At 46.0% G+C, this 15,256-nt stretch overlaps 3 protein-coding genes across 7 annotated transcripts in view; 2 read left to right on the plus strand and 1 right to left on the minus strand.

Moving 5' to 3' along the window:
* The first annotated feature begins 197 nt into the window (after window positions 1–197).
* Window positions 198–4,509, plus strand: mthfd2 (methylenetetrahydrofolate dehydrogenase (NADP+ dependent) 2, methenyltetrahydrofolate cyclohydrolase). Its single transcript, XM_047016692.1, has 8 exons — window positions 198–386; window positions 1,658–1,842; window positions 1,929–2,051; window positions 2,359–2,511; window positions 2,769–2,876; window positions 3,235–3,327; window positions 3,495–3,620; window positions 3,739–4,509. The coding sequence occupies exons 1-8, from the start codon at window positions 307–309 to the stop codon at window positions 3,885–3,887; spliced, it is 1,017 nt and encodes a 338-aa protein (XP_046872648.1). The 5' UTR covers window positions 198–306; the 3' UTR covers window positions 3,888–4,509.
* A 108-nt stretch (window positions 4,510–4,617) lies between these two features.
* arl6ip4 (ADP-ribosylation factor-like 6 interacting protein 4) lies at window positions 4,618–8,120 on the plus strand. Its single transcript, XM_047016698.1, has 5 exons — window positions 4,618–5,161; window positions 5,285–5,602; window positions 5,721–5,838; window positions 5,943–6,012; window positions 6,351–8,120. Exons 1-5 carry the CDS (start codon window positions 4,990–4,992, stop codon window positions 6,405–6,407), a joined length of 735 nt encoding a protein of 244 aa, XP_046872654.1. The 5' UTR covers window positions 4,618–4,989; the 3' UTR covers window positions 6,408–8,120.
* Window positions 8,121–9,143: 1,023 nt separating this feature from the next.
* The window catches only part of LOC124464801 (membrane-associated phosphatidylinositol transfer protein 2), a 45,218-nt gene continuing 39,105 nt past the window's right edge, over window positions 9,144–15,256 (minus strand). For all 5 annotated transcript variants that reach the window (XM_047016657.1, XM_047016658.1, XM_047016656.1 and 2 more), the window contains 8 exons: window positions 14,383–14,531; window positions 12,391–12,507; window positions 11,821–11,937; window positions 11,505–11,653; window positions 11,047–11,196; window positions 10,482–10,662; window positions 10,081–10,209; window positions 9,144–9,784 (listed from right to left, as the gene is read on the minus strand). In XM_047016657.1, coding sequence (XP_046872613.1) covers window positions 9,407–9,784; window positions 10,081–10,209; window positions 10,482–10,662; window positions 11,047–11,196; window positions 11,505–11,653; window positions 11,821–11,937; window positions 12,391–12,507; window positions 14,383–14,531 — 1,370 coding nt within the window. In that variant the 3' untranslated portion in view covers window positions 9,144–9,406. The remainder of the gene's footprint in view (window positions 9,785–10,080; window positions 10,210–10,481; window positions 10,663–11,046; window positions 11,197–11,504; window positions 11,654–11,820; window positions 11,938–12,390; window positions 12,508–14,382; window positions 14,532–15,256) is intronic.

Here is a 15,256-nt window from a genome sequence, read left to right on the forward strand (position 1 = left end):
AAATAGTTTTAGCCTATAGTTCGTTAAGAATATATAAAGACCACTCATCTCACTGAATTCATTTTCTTTCTTTTTCTGTCTTTCTTTCCTCAAATAGAGTGGGCTTTGCACATACGTAAATAGACACGGGGTGGGGCCGTAGTGCTCGAGGCAAATATTGCTGACGTATGAAGACGGTATGGGAGGGAACCGGAACCGGTGCTTTAAAAGCATTTCGAACTACCTTGGTCGCTCTTACAGACCGCGCTCTGTCACACCGTGTAACTCCATTTCCTTCTACTCATCACAACCGATACAATAAATATCATGGCAACGCTGAGAGCTTTAAGGAAATTGTGCCAACACTCACAACATCAAGTGTGTAGTCTACATATGTCTGCGTCAAGGTAAGCACCTTATCAATTCTAGATCAATCTCGTATTAACAAGAGCCGGGAGTTTAAAATATCCATGTCTTGGGTACGATTTAGGTAAAATGACTAGACCACTACGTGATTTCCTGTTGCCTACCGCTTGACTGAATCTGTGTTTTATCCGGCCTGAATCTTCTTAAAAAATTCACAGATACTTTGGACAGTAAACTTTGCACAGATTGTTTCAAGTATAGATTTTTGGAAGATGGGTTATTACATAACGTTTAAATGAATGCATTGTTGCCAACGACAAGGGCGCCCCTTGCGGATATGCCGGTACCATTACACCGGCTGATGAAATCGCAGCGAACGCTTGCATGCATTCCAAGACCAACCCCCCTGTCGCAGTATACATTTTGAAATTTAAGAACCAGATATTCTGTACGTGGCAGCACTCCTTCCAAGATGTAATTACTCCCACTATAAAGCTTATGTTCCCGTGTCATGTTTTATTCGAGTCGTACCCCTCGGTACTGCACGTTCCTCGTGATTGATGTTGGATTTAATGTTCCACACATAGTCCCACAACACAAACCGCATGATGACTGAAATCTCTTAACAGGTTGCACGAGATGCTTCTAACTAAGACCTTCTAACTGACACTGAATAATACTTATGTACGAGTACTTAAATAAACTAAAGTTGAGTGCTTAAAATTGTTTACTTGAGGATCGGTAGGCTAAAGCCACCTGAAGTCTAAACACCTTTAAAGTCACTCTGTCTGCAAAATTTTATCTTTTTAAACTATCTGGCAAAAACTGATGGAATGGAATTACGCTCAATTGATCAAGATGGTTAATTACTGGTGGCAGGATCAATGGGTGGTTACATCACTGTTGATGGCTCATTACTCCTTAGCTATTACTCCAATGTGTATGCCATTACATAAGTGCCTTCACTGTCAGGGCATTGAAAATATGATTTTAAACTGTAGATTCTTCCAGTGACTGCCATTGGCCTGGATTCATGGAAAGATTTTCCTAAAAGTGTCTTAAGTTACAGTGGGCATAACTTGTCTCGCTATCTTTAGACCATCAACGAACTGTAACTGTAGTTGTTAGCCTTTGCTGCTCTGAGGGTGATTCTGGAGGTGTGTTCCTGGAGGCCCTATTGGGTTGATCTATTTTGCTTGACTGCCATGCAACAACATAAAAACTAGTCTGGGATGAAAGGGTAAAGTCACCAACACAGAAAGAAGGAAGATGGTTTCTGACCTAATTGTGTCTCTGCTTGCTAACTCTCCAGACAGGAAGCGGTGGTCATCTCAGGGAGGAAGTTGGCCCGCCAGATCAGGGAAGAGGCACGTTACGACGTGGAACAGTGGGTTTCCACCGGGAACCGCAGGCCCCATCTCAGCGTGGTGCTCGTGGGAGACAACGCAGCTAGTCACTCCTACGTTCTGAATAAGACACGGGCTGCAGCTGATGTTGGTATGTATACACATATACACACACAGTCTCTCTCCGTCTCTGAGTGAAAGTGAGGCTTTATGACTCCATCACCTCCCTGTGTTCAGGCATCAGCAGCGAGACCATTCTGAAGCCCTGCTCCGTGACGGAGGAGGAACTGATGGAGCTCATCTACAACCTCAACACAGACCACCGCGTGGACGGACTGCTGGTCCAGCTGCCTCTACCAGGTACGCAGGGGGCGGGGCTACAGGGGGCGGGGGGGAAGGGTTCAGGTGAAGGTACAGTTTATGCAACCTTCGAATACTTCAGAATTCAGACAGTAGTCGTTTTGCATATTTTTGGGGCTGCTGTGACGTCTGAATTTGTCTTTGTCTGGGGATGAATAAAGTTCCACCTATATGTGTATTCCTTACTAGCGCAGCCCAAAGCGCAGTCATGGCTCTGTTACTGCGTGATGTTATTATTACTTTTATGTTATTATTATTATTTACAAGCATGATTAGACAATGGCACCCTCTCGCTTACTTCTCCCAGAGCACATTGACGAGCGTCGCGTCTGCAACGCCGTGTCTCCCGGCAAAGATGTGGACGGCTTCCACGTGGTCAACGTGGGCCGCATGTGTCTCGACCAGTCTACCATGCTGCCAGCCACGCCTTGGGGAGTCTGGGAAATCATCAAACGCACAGGTGAAGTACCTGACAGAGAACCCTGTCCTCGCCAGTGGTCAACTGTCCTTCTTCATGTTACTTTAGTGCTAGTTTAGATGTTGCAGTGTCTTTCCTTTTCAGGAGTGGAAATGCCCTGGTGTATGTGTGTAATCCATACACACAAAGTAATGCATATGTTATATCATGTACATCAAAGTTATATCTCTCTCTTAGTGCCTGACTCTGTTTTTTACATCTGTTGTTTACATCTGTGTTTACGTCTGTGTTGTTTACAGGTATTCCAACTATTGGCAAGAATGTTTTAGTGGCAGGACGCTCTAAGAACGTGGGCATGCCCATCGCCATGCTGCTGCACACGGACGGTCGCCACGAGAGGCCAGGAGGTGAGTGGTGAAGCCCCGCCCTCCAGGGTTCAAATGGGTTTGAAAAGACTTAAAGGTCATATAGGCATGTTGTGCAAAGTTAGTAACTGTAGCGCATTGAGTGCAGGGGCAGAGTGCGCACTGGTAGGTAGTTAGACACAGACATCGTCCAATCATTAGTCAGGGTACAGCTTGGTTGTGTTTATTACAGTCTTGCGTAGCCCACAGATGTCGGATTACTTTCATATTACCGTCAAACCTTTTATGTGTTGGCAAAAATATGTATGGCAAAAATATGTATGACAAAAAGTGCTTCTCAACAACATTGCCTACCCTGCCTTTAACACGCAAACCCTAACTCACGACGTTCGGCCTGCAGGAGACGCCACCGTTACCATCTCTCACCGGTACACTCCTAAGGAGCAGCTCCGCCAGCACACCAAGATAGCAGACATCATCGTCGCAGCTGCAGGTACGGGTCCTTCTCCTCTCCTGGGTCCTGCCTTCTTCCATCTTCAATGTTTCCCTTGTGCTTGTGTGGTTGCAATCCTCTTTGATCTTGTGCATCAATTCTGTTTACCTCTCTCTGAAACCGTCCAACGGCTTCCTAACTCGATGATGCTTCTCCCGAAATCTCAGGGATTCCGAACTTGATCACGGCAGACATGATTAAAGAAGGCGCCGCGGTCATCGACGTCGGCATCAACAGAGTGCAGTGTCCCCTCACCGGCAAAAACAGACTGGTCGGGGATGTCGATTTCGAAGGTAAGGACTCAGTCTGGGCCTTGCTCCGCGTGGCATACCCGTGGCATCTGAGTATAACACACCACACGTCGTCACTGACACGGCCTTCTAAACGTGCGTCCTTTATCTCTGTGTGCAGGTGTGAGGCAGAAGGCTAGCTTCATTACCCCAGTGCCTGGAGGAGTGGGGCCCATGACCGTAGCCATGCTGATGAAGAACACCATCAAAGCAGCTAAAAACGTCCTGCTCACCCCCCCTGAGAGGGTCCGCATGGCGGCTACCTCCTAAGAGGTCGTGGTCTCTGGCCAATCCACCGTGACACATTCCAACCCCCCCCTCTTTCTACTCGGAGCAACTCTGCAGGCTCTTCTTGCACACAGGCTTGGAGGGAAATGTCATAGCTTTAAGTTTCTCGCTGCTGACGACGCAGTTCTTGCGAAGCAGTTTCAGACTGTTACAATTCACCATGTTGCAGCTATATATTTATTCTATGCTAGACAAAAAAAACTTTTCAAATGATTTACAAAAAACTAAGGTTGAGTTTGAACCTATGTATTCCTGTTACTGCTACTGTTATCATTTGATTTTGAAAAGCAAGGCATGTGTCAGGTATAGAAAACCATTAAGGACTTTGTTATTGTTAACTACTTTGTAGTTGCGAGAAATATTAACATTTCCTTCGGTGTCCATACTGACTCAAGTATTGTGTGCCTAGAGGCTTAGGCGTATCAAGTATGTTAAAACACTACCAGCTTTAAATTTACAGTTTCACAAATGCCTTTTGTAAATACGATTTTGAAGTCAACATTATTACAATGTGTTCTTCAGGTTGTGCTGAAAGTTACTTACTCACAATGTACATGACTGGAGAAAAGAGAACACGGGATATATTAAACATTTATATCTTTCAGTCTTGTGTCTGTAGCATTAATGATACCACCACGCATTGACAATGACTATAAATTACTGTTCACACGATGCACCGTTCAAGAGGACAAAAATAGCTGGTAAACTGATCTGCCATCTGTTTACTAGTGTATAGCTTAACTATAACATCGTGTAATATGGATTTTAAATAAGTAGTTGGGAGTTATTAAAACATTTTGACTAAGCTACCAATCTGTTTTTAGAGACTGTGAAATACATGTTTGGAATGTGTGAAATGGAACTTCGTTCGGAAAATAATACTAGCCTACTAGATTGTGAAAGGAACGAGTGTTCCCATTACAATGTTTCCATGAGGACATTAATGCGGAGCGGTGACACTTCCTTGCATCCCGGAAACATGAGGGGGACAACATAGATGTTTACACCTTAATGAAAACAATCGTAGCAAATAATTATCTAGTACGCAGGCCGGCAGATATTGTGCTTCTTCCACATTACGAACATGGATCGCAGTAGGTCACGGGACAGATCGACAAGCAGCAAACGAGGCCGGGATAAGAAACAAGTCAAGAAAAAGCGGAGACGTTCTAACTCATCGTCCTCCTCATCGTCAAGCAGCAACAGCTCCAGTCCGACTCCCCCAAAGAAAGCGTGCAAAACACGGAAGAGCCAAGGTATGTACGGTCAATTTAAAGTTGCTAGCGACGGTCAATATAAAGTAGATAGCGGCCAGGCAGTCACATTTGACCGAAACGAAATTGTATTTGTTCTGCCCCTTAACATGTTGTGTGCCACAGATGGAAAAGTTAAGAAGAAGAAAAGGAAGGCTTCTTCATCGTCTTCCAGTTCGTCTTCCTCGTCTTCCTCCTCGTCAAGTGACGAAAAGTCAAAGAAGAAGAAAAGGAAAGCCAAGAAAAAGAAGTTGAAGAAGAAAAAAGCTAAAGAGAGGAAAGAGAGGAAGAAAGCGTTGAAGAAGGAGAAAAAACTGGCCGAGAACTTAAAGAAACTTGAGGAAAAGGTTACCGCGAGCGTCAAACCCATCCAACCGCCACTAGACATTCTACCCTGTTTGGACACGTGGTTAAGTGATGACGGCACAGAAGAGCATGGCCCAGGTAGCTATGACAGTTAATCGTTCATTTTAAAACGATGTAAAACTAAATCTCTTACTCATTCAGGCACAGCTCATCAGAATATCAGGCCAACAGAGGCTGTGTGTGTTTGTATCTCCAGTGATGACCGATGAACAGAAGGCCAGACTTTCTACCAAGAGGCCGATAACCAAAGAGGAGTACGACGCCAGGCAGAGCATCATCCGCAGGGTGGTTGACCCAGAATCCGGGCTCACTAGGTACGCCTCGTTCTAGCACATTCAACGCTTCCCTTTTCCCTTTGTTCTGAGGTCTGTTGGATGGTGAAATTCTGTTTTCTCCCCCGACACACACACACACACAGGCTGGTGAGGGGAGAAGGTGAAATCATCGAAGAGATCGTCAGTCGAGACAAACAGAAAGACATCAATAAGGTTCTTAACCCTTGTGTAATCTTCAGGTCATTCTGACCCATCAGTCATTGTGACCCACCGTTGTGTTGCGACAACTTTACCGCATTCAAAAACATAGTGAAGCATTTTCTTTTAACCGTCGGGCTGTCTCAGACCCCCCACATCATGAAGGTTAAAAGAAAATGCTTTTTATTTGTTTTTGTATTGGGTAAAGTTGGTATGAACCATCTGTGACCCGAAGGCAGCACAAGGGGTTATTAAACTACTCAGATGCCTTAACAACGGGTTACTTAACATCAAGGGGGGGGGGTTAAAACAAACGTAATGTGTAGACATTACTGACTTTTCTCTCTCCGCAGCAAGCCACAAAGGGAGATGGGAAAGCCTTCCAGAAGAAACTAGGAATGAAGAAGTAGCAGAATCCCTTTTTTGTGTGTGCCTGAGCTTGGGCTGTGAAGAGACATCTGTGACCAGCTCAAGGCCGGCCAGGGGAGGGGAGTAGCGTTTGCACGGCTGTAGTTACACTGCCAGTCACATCATAAATGTGTGTGCATGTGCCATGTAGTTCAAATCATTATAATTCCGTTTGACTTGTAACTAAGTTTTTTAGTCATCTGTGCTAAGGAAAAATATTTTTTAATTTTAGATTAAATGGTTTTATCAAAATTGTCTCGAATTGTTTCTGTCCATGAAAGTGCTGTCAATAGATGCTTGATACTTTAGTATTACTTACCAAAACACAGTAAGAGACCACCAATAACAAGTATTCTTCATACTTTCTTTATACACTGTACATGAAAACACAAAGAATAAAAAGGAGCAGTTGAAAATATAAGAATTACACAAAGTACAAGGTATTTTAACATTGCACTAAGTCAGAAAATAAGTCTTACTGGGGTAAGGAAACTGACTTTTTAAAATAAGAACTGTTGGATGAGATGACACCTGTTAAAAGGAGCTTGTCGGTTATGTTGTCTGGAATGAACTGTTGATTGGTTCTCACCTGTGAGCTGTAGCCTACAGGTTCCTGTGTACATTTGGACTGCTTCCATATCAATAAAAACATAGACCAATATCCTGTGCCAAACTCTCCACTGACCAGTAAATTCCATTGAAGCTTCTAACCGGGTAGTTAAGAAAATGAGGGAAACGTTTAAAAGAACATTTGATAAAGCAAAGACTGGTCATGCCTATTAGTGGCAGAACAATGGAGATTGTCTATATTCAGACAAGGTATTTAAAATTCGGTAAGGTTTGTACGTGATGATTACATTTTATGGATGTTACGGCGCAACTGACTGTTGCCCTGTAGTCTGTTTAGATGTGTAAATTAATATTGTATACATTATAAGTTCAGAAATCAGATTGATCTTCAAATCTGTCCTTTGATTGCAGATAACGATTTTAAATCAAACGGTCTTGACTAGCGATAGGTCCACAGTCCACAGAATCAGTCACGTAGTACAACACGTTTTCACTGATGTGAAACAAGCCAGCCATGTGTTGACAGAGGAGCATTACGGCCAGTCTTCAGGGACACCCTCAAATGCCAAACTGATACCTACATCTATGAACACGGGACAGAGACAGAGACACTCAGATTGGCTGTGTTTACTGTGTCTTCAAGTCACTGTTCAAGAGAGAAAAGGATAAATTGACACCAGTAGTCTGACATTTTAGTATTGAGGTGAAAAGCAAAGTTTCCAACCAAACTAAAACCAGAACAGTTCTCTCTGTCTTAATTCGGCCAACGCAACCTTGCTTCCACTGCTGGGACCACCTTACAAGTATAAAAGCCAGTTAATAGATTCATTTAGTCTGTGTAATCTACTATAGTTGTAGGGTTTCAAGGTCAAAGGGCACCTAGACAATCTACTCATCTACTCAAGCATTCCGTCTTTTCCTCTTTAGCTCCATCGCTATGCTAGCATTACCAGCTTCCTTGATTGTCGTTACATTGCATTATCTTCTTCCGTAAATCTGTCATAGCAGGCCTTGGCTGATGGCACACCATCTCAGCAACACCTTCTGATTGGTCCATCATGGTTGGATGTGTTGTCGACAGCGAGAGATCTAGAGTGTAAAAAACAATAATCCAAGGAGATCGCAAGTTTGAGAAACAACTGAGATAACGAAATAAGACTTAACTCTATATGCTATATGGCAAAGCATAATTTACAGTATCTACAAAAGGACTCCCCTTTTAACCTAATTAATATCTATGAGCACATTCAATGCCTCATTTACAGCCAACTGATAACAAGACAGAGGTCATATCCCAAATGTTCTAAGTATCGTACAAACATATGACACATTATTTCAATAATACAATTATGGTGATTTGCATCAAACAATGTGGTAAAAATACAACTGTCAGGCAAATGCCTCTGCTGTAGATTAATGGCTGCAGAAGATGAGGCAAAATTAACCTCTAAAAGAACACTGTAGATTTTTAAATCACAAAAGGAATATATCTATGTATTTATGTATCTCTGTCCTATTAAATAATATTGAAAACTGTGTCCAACATTTCACATTGTTTCCACCTTCCCACAACCCCCTCAAATAAACCAGACTCAATCTACAATATAATACATTATTATTATGTACAAATCTTGGTACTCTCTCCACCTATACAATTACACCACCTTGCTTCACACAGCTAGTGTTCAAGCTTACCACAACCACCTGGACGTTTTGGATTCAGTTCATATACGGTATACTCATATCTATACTGCCAGCTTTTGGCAAATTAACTTACAGTCATATACCTATGTTCTTTGAGTAAGAAAATATGTATGCTCACTGTATAGACAAGTCAACGACAGCAGAGCACTGTAAAAAGGACGACGCATTGTACTGCAACTGTGACCAACGCAAGACTCATAATATGATGACCACTGGTTTATAGACATGTATTTATGTATTTTGGCTGTAAGTTCTGTGTTTGCAGTGACTGCAAACGGTAGCATAGCATACTGGGTAACGACACACCTGTGTGACACTAACCCAAACCCTGCAGCCTGTGGGTGCGTGAGTTTCACGCTGACTAATAAATATGAAAACGGTGCATTTTCATTCAGACTCCTTTCGATTTACTGTCGCTTGTTTATGTGTGTGCATGCATCTTCCCCGGTTAAATAACATCTGTATTAAAACACCTCAGTTCTATGTCTTACGTCAATAAAAAAAAAAAAAAAGTCCAAAAAGAGTCAATTGTTTTTGTCGGTGCTGCTTTTGAAAAGATCGGTTTGTAGCACCTGCACATCTCAATACCTCACTTCAACCCCCCTCAGTTTGTCTCACACCTTCTGCCCCCGCCTCATTCCCTTTGCTAACCCACCCTTCCAATATCATTCCACCAGTCTCCATTCCCCCTCTCTCCACCCATCCCATGCATCCTTCCCTCCTCTCCCTATTTCATGTTGAAAGCTCCAGGCTCCAGCTTGGTGCTGCCGCTGCGTCCAAAGCAGCTGGCCGCCATGCTCATGCTGCGCTGGGCGGGTCCCTGCCCGTGAATCCTCTCCGGCCTGTCCCGCTCCACGCGCTCCGTGTCCGACTGGCTCTGCGTGCGCTCCGGCCGCCCGTGGGCCACGCCCGTGGGTGAGGTCGGGGCCGGCTGGGCGGAGATGGTGCGCAGCAGGTGGTTCCGCTTGCGCAGGAAGTCGCTGTTGGTGCCCAGGCCGAAGCTACCTTTCCGCAGGACCATGCGGGCGCTGCTGGTCTTGGCAGGCCGCGAGCGGTGGGTGTACTCCAGCTGAGACAGGTGGGCTGCGTAGCCCTCCGTGATGAACTGTGGAGACAGACGGACAAACAGGGACTGCATCTCAGTTTTTTTGTACACAGTGATTCAAACAACCCATTCGTTTGAATCAGGTGTGTTGGAACAGGGAAACATCTAGAACATGCCGGGCGAGTGGGCCCTGAGGACCAGGGTTGAAGACCACTGCATTAACAGACAACTCTCATTCTGACTAGATGATGGGAGTGTTCTGGGTTTATTTGATCCCCAAGCTGAATGTGGCACGACTATAAAGAGCCACAGAGCCACTGGAGGACCAAGACCAGAACCCAGAAGGTAAACAGTACCTGGCACTGATGTTGCATCTTCTTGGACGGCCGGCCAACGATGTAGATCTGTGAGGAAGTGAGACCGATGGCCGTGTAGACTGAGATGTCTTTAGTCGAACCGTAGCCGGCGATGATCTTCATGTGAGCCTGTGGAAACCAGACACCATCAAACGTCCGATCGAGAGAACTCACTGCTTCCTGGTTCTGTTATCGATTATCTTTGCCCGTCCTAACTTTGGCACGCCTTTATCCCTTCTTTGCACCATCCCCTCACGCCTTCATCTACTCTCCATTCTGACGATCTTCTAATTTTGATTAACACAAGCGCATAAGTAATCCCCTTTCTTCCACAACTCCCCACCCCTCCTTACCCCCATCCCCCTATGCCCCCCTACTCCCCCTACTCCCCCTACCCTGACCTCTGTGAGGGACTTGAGGAAGTTGGCCTTGTGGCGGAGGGGGTCGTGGACCAGGCCGTCGCAGAAGGACACGATGCCGTGGGGGAAGTTGTGCTGAGACAGCCAGGCCACCACGCGCTGCTTCTGCATGTCTGGACGGCCCGTCACATAGATGATGAGGTAGCCCAGGTCCTGCCAGTGTCTGAGGAGACAGGAGCGACCAGGAGAGACCAGGAGAGGAGAGACCAGGAGAGGAGAGACCAGGAAAGACCAGGAGAGACCAGGAGAAACCAGGAGAGACCAGGAGAGGAGAGACCAGGAGAAACCAGGAGAGGAGAGACCAGGAGAGATCAGGAGAGACCAGGAGAGGAGAGACCAGGAGAGGAGAGACCAGTAGAGGAGAGACCAGGAAAGACCAGGAGAGACCAGAAGAAACCAGGAGAGACCAGGAGAGACCAGGAGAGACGAGACCAGAAGAGAAAACCAGGGGCACAAAACAAACAAAATCACGGTTGGCACATGTTTGATTTACTTTTATATCCAATCCAAAGTGGCAGGGGAGAGACTGTTAGACGTGCGCGGTTACCTGACCACATCCACGGCCCCTGCGCGGACCTTGGGGTCACTCCCCATGATTGAAACACTGGCAGCGAACGAGCCGTCGATGCTGAACACCACAAACTCTGTTCCGTTGGGAAGCACCGTCAGGTAGCTGTCTGCAAATGTGTGGTCCCCTCTGAGAGAGACAGACAGTCGAGGACAGGGGAAGGACATGGAGACAGACAGACATCAGCAGAATGGAGGAAGTCAGCGAGTGAAGCCTCACTGAAGCTTCAGACAGCTGTATTTGACAGGTCCACGAAAAAGAATTCATGAAGTCAAGAATCCCTCGTCCATAAACTCACAAAAAAAAAGAAAAAAAAGCTAAAGTACAAGTTGGTTTTCCAAACTCCAACCCAACGGGGGGGTTCGGAACAAACCAAAACAGTCAGCATAGAGGGGGTGTCTCTCTGTTAACCGTGTTTCCACTCGAGGTGGTCTTACCTGACCACCATTTTCACGGGGTAAACTCCGATTCCCAGCTTCCTGCCCTCTGGAAGGATGAAGGACACCCGGCCACTGCTATTGGTCAGCTCCGTGTCGAAGAAGACCCAGTCTCCGGACGGAGGCTGAGTCATGATGTGGAGATCCACCTTCACACAGCAGGAGCAGACAGACACTCAACCAAGTCTCTCAAAAAGCCCCTCCGTACTACACCTTGATAGCCACAGAATAACACTGAACTATCGGTGTAATTATGACTTTAATATACAAGGTGTGTTGGGATTGAGTTTGGAGGTAGAGGGCCTGCTGCACCCACCTTCTCCCCAGTCAGGGTGACCATGTCCAGGGGTCCGTACATGAAGCGTCCTGTCAACACCTGCTGGTTGCCCTCTGTGAACACTGCATCACTCATGCGGTGGTTGGCTGTCACGTTCTGTCAGAAACACACGGCAGGGAAGACGAGGGTTAGCCGACGGGGCGGGGGAGACGAAGCGGGGGAGAGGGGGCGGGGGAGAGGGGGTGGGGGAGACGGGGCGGGGGAGAGGGGGCGGGGGAGAGGAGGCGGGGGAGAGGGGGTGGGGGAGACGGGGTGGGGGAGAGGGGGCGGGGGAGAGGAGGCGGGGGAGACGGGGCGGGGGAGAGGAGGCGGGGGAGACGGGGCGGGGGAGAGGGGGCGGGGGAGAGGGGGCGGGGGAGAGGAGGCGGGGGAGACGGGGCGGGGGAGACGAAGCGGGGGAGAGGGGGCGGGGTTGAGACGGGGCCTGGGGAAAGGAGGCGGGGGAGAGGGGGCGGGGGAAGGGGGGCGGGGGAGAGGGGGCGGGGGAGAGGGGGCGGGGGAGAGGCCCCTCGGGTGTTCAGGCGCCAGTCGAGACTCGGCAGGACGAACCCTGATCTTGACGTGGGTCCTCTTGCGGAGCCACTTCTCCCTGGGTTTGGACGGGGTGAACTCTGACACCTCCTTGCCGTCCAGCTCCAGGATGCTGGAGTTATCATGCCTCATCACCTGCAGGGAAGACACACGATGAAGCTTAATCTGTAAGGTGTGGCAGAGTCGCTGGGAAGGCTCTACCTTAAAATCCCTCACGGTTAAAACCCCTACCCACTTTTTATTAATCGAATTTAACGGGCACATTTGAAATCGATTTTATGTCTATATACAGTGCCCTCCAAAAGTATTGGAACAGTGAGGCCATTTCCTTTATTTTTGCTGTAGACTGAAAACATTTGGGCTTGACATCAAACGATGAATGTGAAACCAGAGATCAACGTTTCAGCTTTTATTTCCAGGTATTTACATCAGGATCTGATGCACAAATTAGAAAATATCACCTTTTTGTTCGAACCCACCCATTTGTCACGTGAGCAAAAGTAATGGAACATGTGACTGACAGGTGTGTTTTGTTGCCCAGGTGTGTCCTATTACATACATTATTCAATCAATAAATACCACTGAATGTCTACACTCAGGTTCAGATTGGGTAAGATAGGTTTTGTCTATGCAGACTGTATTCAGAGGTGAAAACAACATGAAAACCAGAGCGCTGTCTTTGGGTGAAAAACAAGCAATTGTGAGTCTTAGAGAAGATGGAAAATCAATCAGAGCCATTGCAGAAACATTGGCCATAGCCAGTACAACCATTTGGAATGTCCTGAAGAAGAAGAAAACTACTGGTGTACTAAGTAACAGACGTCGAACAGGTAGACCAAGGAAAACATCAGCAGTTGATGACAGAAACACTGTGAGAGCTGTAAAGAAAGACCCTAAAACAACTGTTAGTGAGATCAGCAACAACCTCCAGATGGCAGGAGTGAAGGTATCACTATCTACTGTTTGCAGAAGACTTCATGAACAAAAGTACAAGGGCTACACCAGAAGATGCAAACCACTCATTAGCAAGAAGAATAGGAAGGCCAGGCTGGAATTTGCCAAAAAGTACAGAGATGAACCTCAAAAATTCTGGGACAAAGTTTTATGGACTGATGAGACAAAGATTAACTTTTACCAAAGTGATCGAAAGGCTAAAGTTTGGAGAAAGAAAGGAACTGCTCATGATCCCAAACACACAAGCTCATCTGTGAAACACGGTGGAGGTAATGTCATGGCTTGGGCTTGCATGGCTTCTTCTGGGACGGGCTCATTAATCTTCATTGAGGATGTAACACATGATGGCAGCAGCAAAATGAACTCGGAAGTCTACAGAAACATTTTGTCTGCCAATTTAAGGAAAGATGCAACCAAACTGATTGGCAGAGCCTTCATCATGCAGCAAGATAACGACCCAAAACACACTGCCAAAACAACAAAGGAGTTCATCAGGGGCAAGAAATGGAAGGTATTAGACTGGCCAAGTCAATCTCCAGACTTAAACCCTATAGAGCATGCATTTTACCTGCTTAAGAGGAGACTGAAGGGAGGAACCCCACAAAACAAACAACAACTGAAAGAGGCTGCAGTGAAAGCCTGGGAAAGCATCAAAAAGGAAGAATGCAAAAGTTTGGTGACGTCAATGGGTCACAGACTTGCTGCAGTTATTGAAAGCAAAGGATTTGCAACTAAATATTAAGTCTTATTCACTTAAATATGTTTTAAGTATATCTGTTCCAATACTTTTGATCACATGACAAATGGGTGGATTCAAACAAATTGTGATATTTTCTTAATTGTGCATCAGATCCTGATGTAAATACCTGGAAATAAAAGCTGAAACGTTGATCTCTGGTCTCACGTTCATTATTTGATGTCAAGCCCAAATGTTTTCAGTCTACAGCAAAAATAAAGGAATTCGCCTCACTGTTCCAATACTTTTGGAGGGCACTGTATAACCTGTGTATATATATATATATATGTTTTGTTTTGGGCGGGGGGCTGTGTGCCGACCTGGCGCAGCAGGAAGGAGACCACGTCAGTGGACTCCCAGTAGGAGGCGTGGAACAGGTGAGGCAGCGCCACGGTGGGGAAGGCCGTCAGTGCGTCGGGGCAGTAGAGGGCAAAATCCATCCTCTTTGTGCCCCACCAGCGGGCTGCGACTGCATCGGGGGTAGAGGCGCATGGGTGAGGATGGGGGAGGAGGGAAGGAGGAGGGAGGAATGGAGGCCTCCCGTGTCACTCCCATGAAGGGGGTCAAACATGTTTAAACGTGGAGCCTGTTTCCAGACATGACACTGAATCAACGGCCATTTATTCCACAGCAGATCCTTTAGCTAGGAAGGAGGAAAGGATTTCAAGTATAAATAGAGAGGAAATATTAATATGAATGTAAAAATCAGTGTGGAAAAAAATCAAGATCAAATGTTAGTTGCGACAAAAAAGCATGATTGTGTTAGTAAGAAAAATAACTAAAGGTGGATTTTTATTGTATTATTTACACAAAAGAAAAGAGTTTATACACAGTGCTTCAGTCACAAGTCCTTAGTCCTGTGTCCTACTAGAACTTACTGAACTCTTACTCCACCGATTTTCTGCCAAATACTGTGTCCATGTTTCTAAAAATACTTCCTAACAGCTGTGATGAGACGACTCACTGAACCGGCTAAGATGGGTCTTTGTTGGCTGGTTTTCTCTGGTGGGTGTTGAGAGGTGCACAGCTGAACGGTGACTACCCTGTTATCAAGCCTCGCACAGACTACAAAGCAACAATTATTCCCAGAAGAACAAGATTCTTAGTTCAGAAAAAAATCTAACAGACTAAGCCAAAGAACAGAGAAACTTTCGGAAGACCAGAAGCTGAAGACGGGAGTGGCAATTATGTTCT

This window comes from Hypomesus transpacificus, unplaced genomic scaffold (genome assembly GCF_021917145.1).
Source record: "Hypomesus transpacificus isolate Combined female unplaced genomic scaffold, fHypTra1 scaffold_42, whole genome shotgun sequence".
Lineage (NCBI taxonomy): Eukaryota > Metazoa > Chordata > Actinopteri > Osmeriformes > Osmeridae > Hypomesus > Hypomesus transpacificus.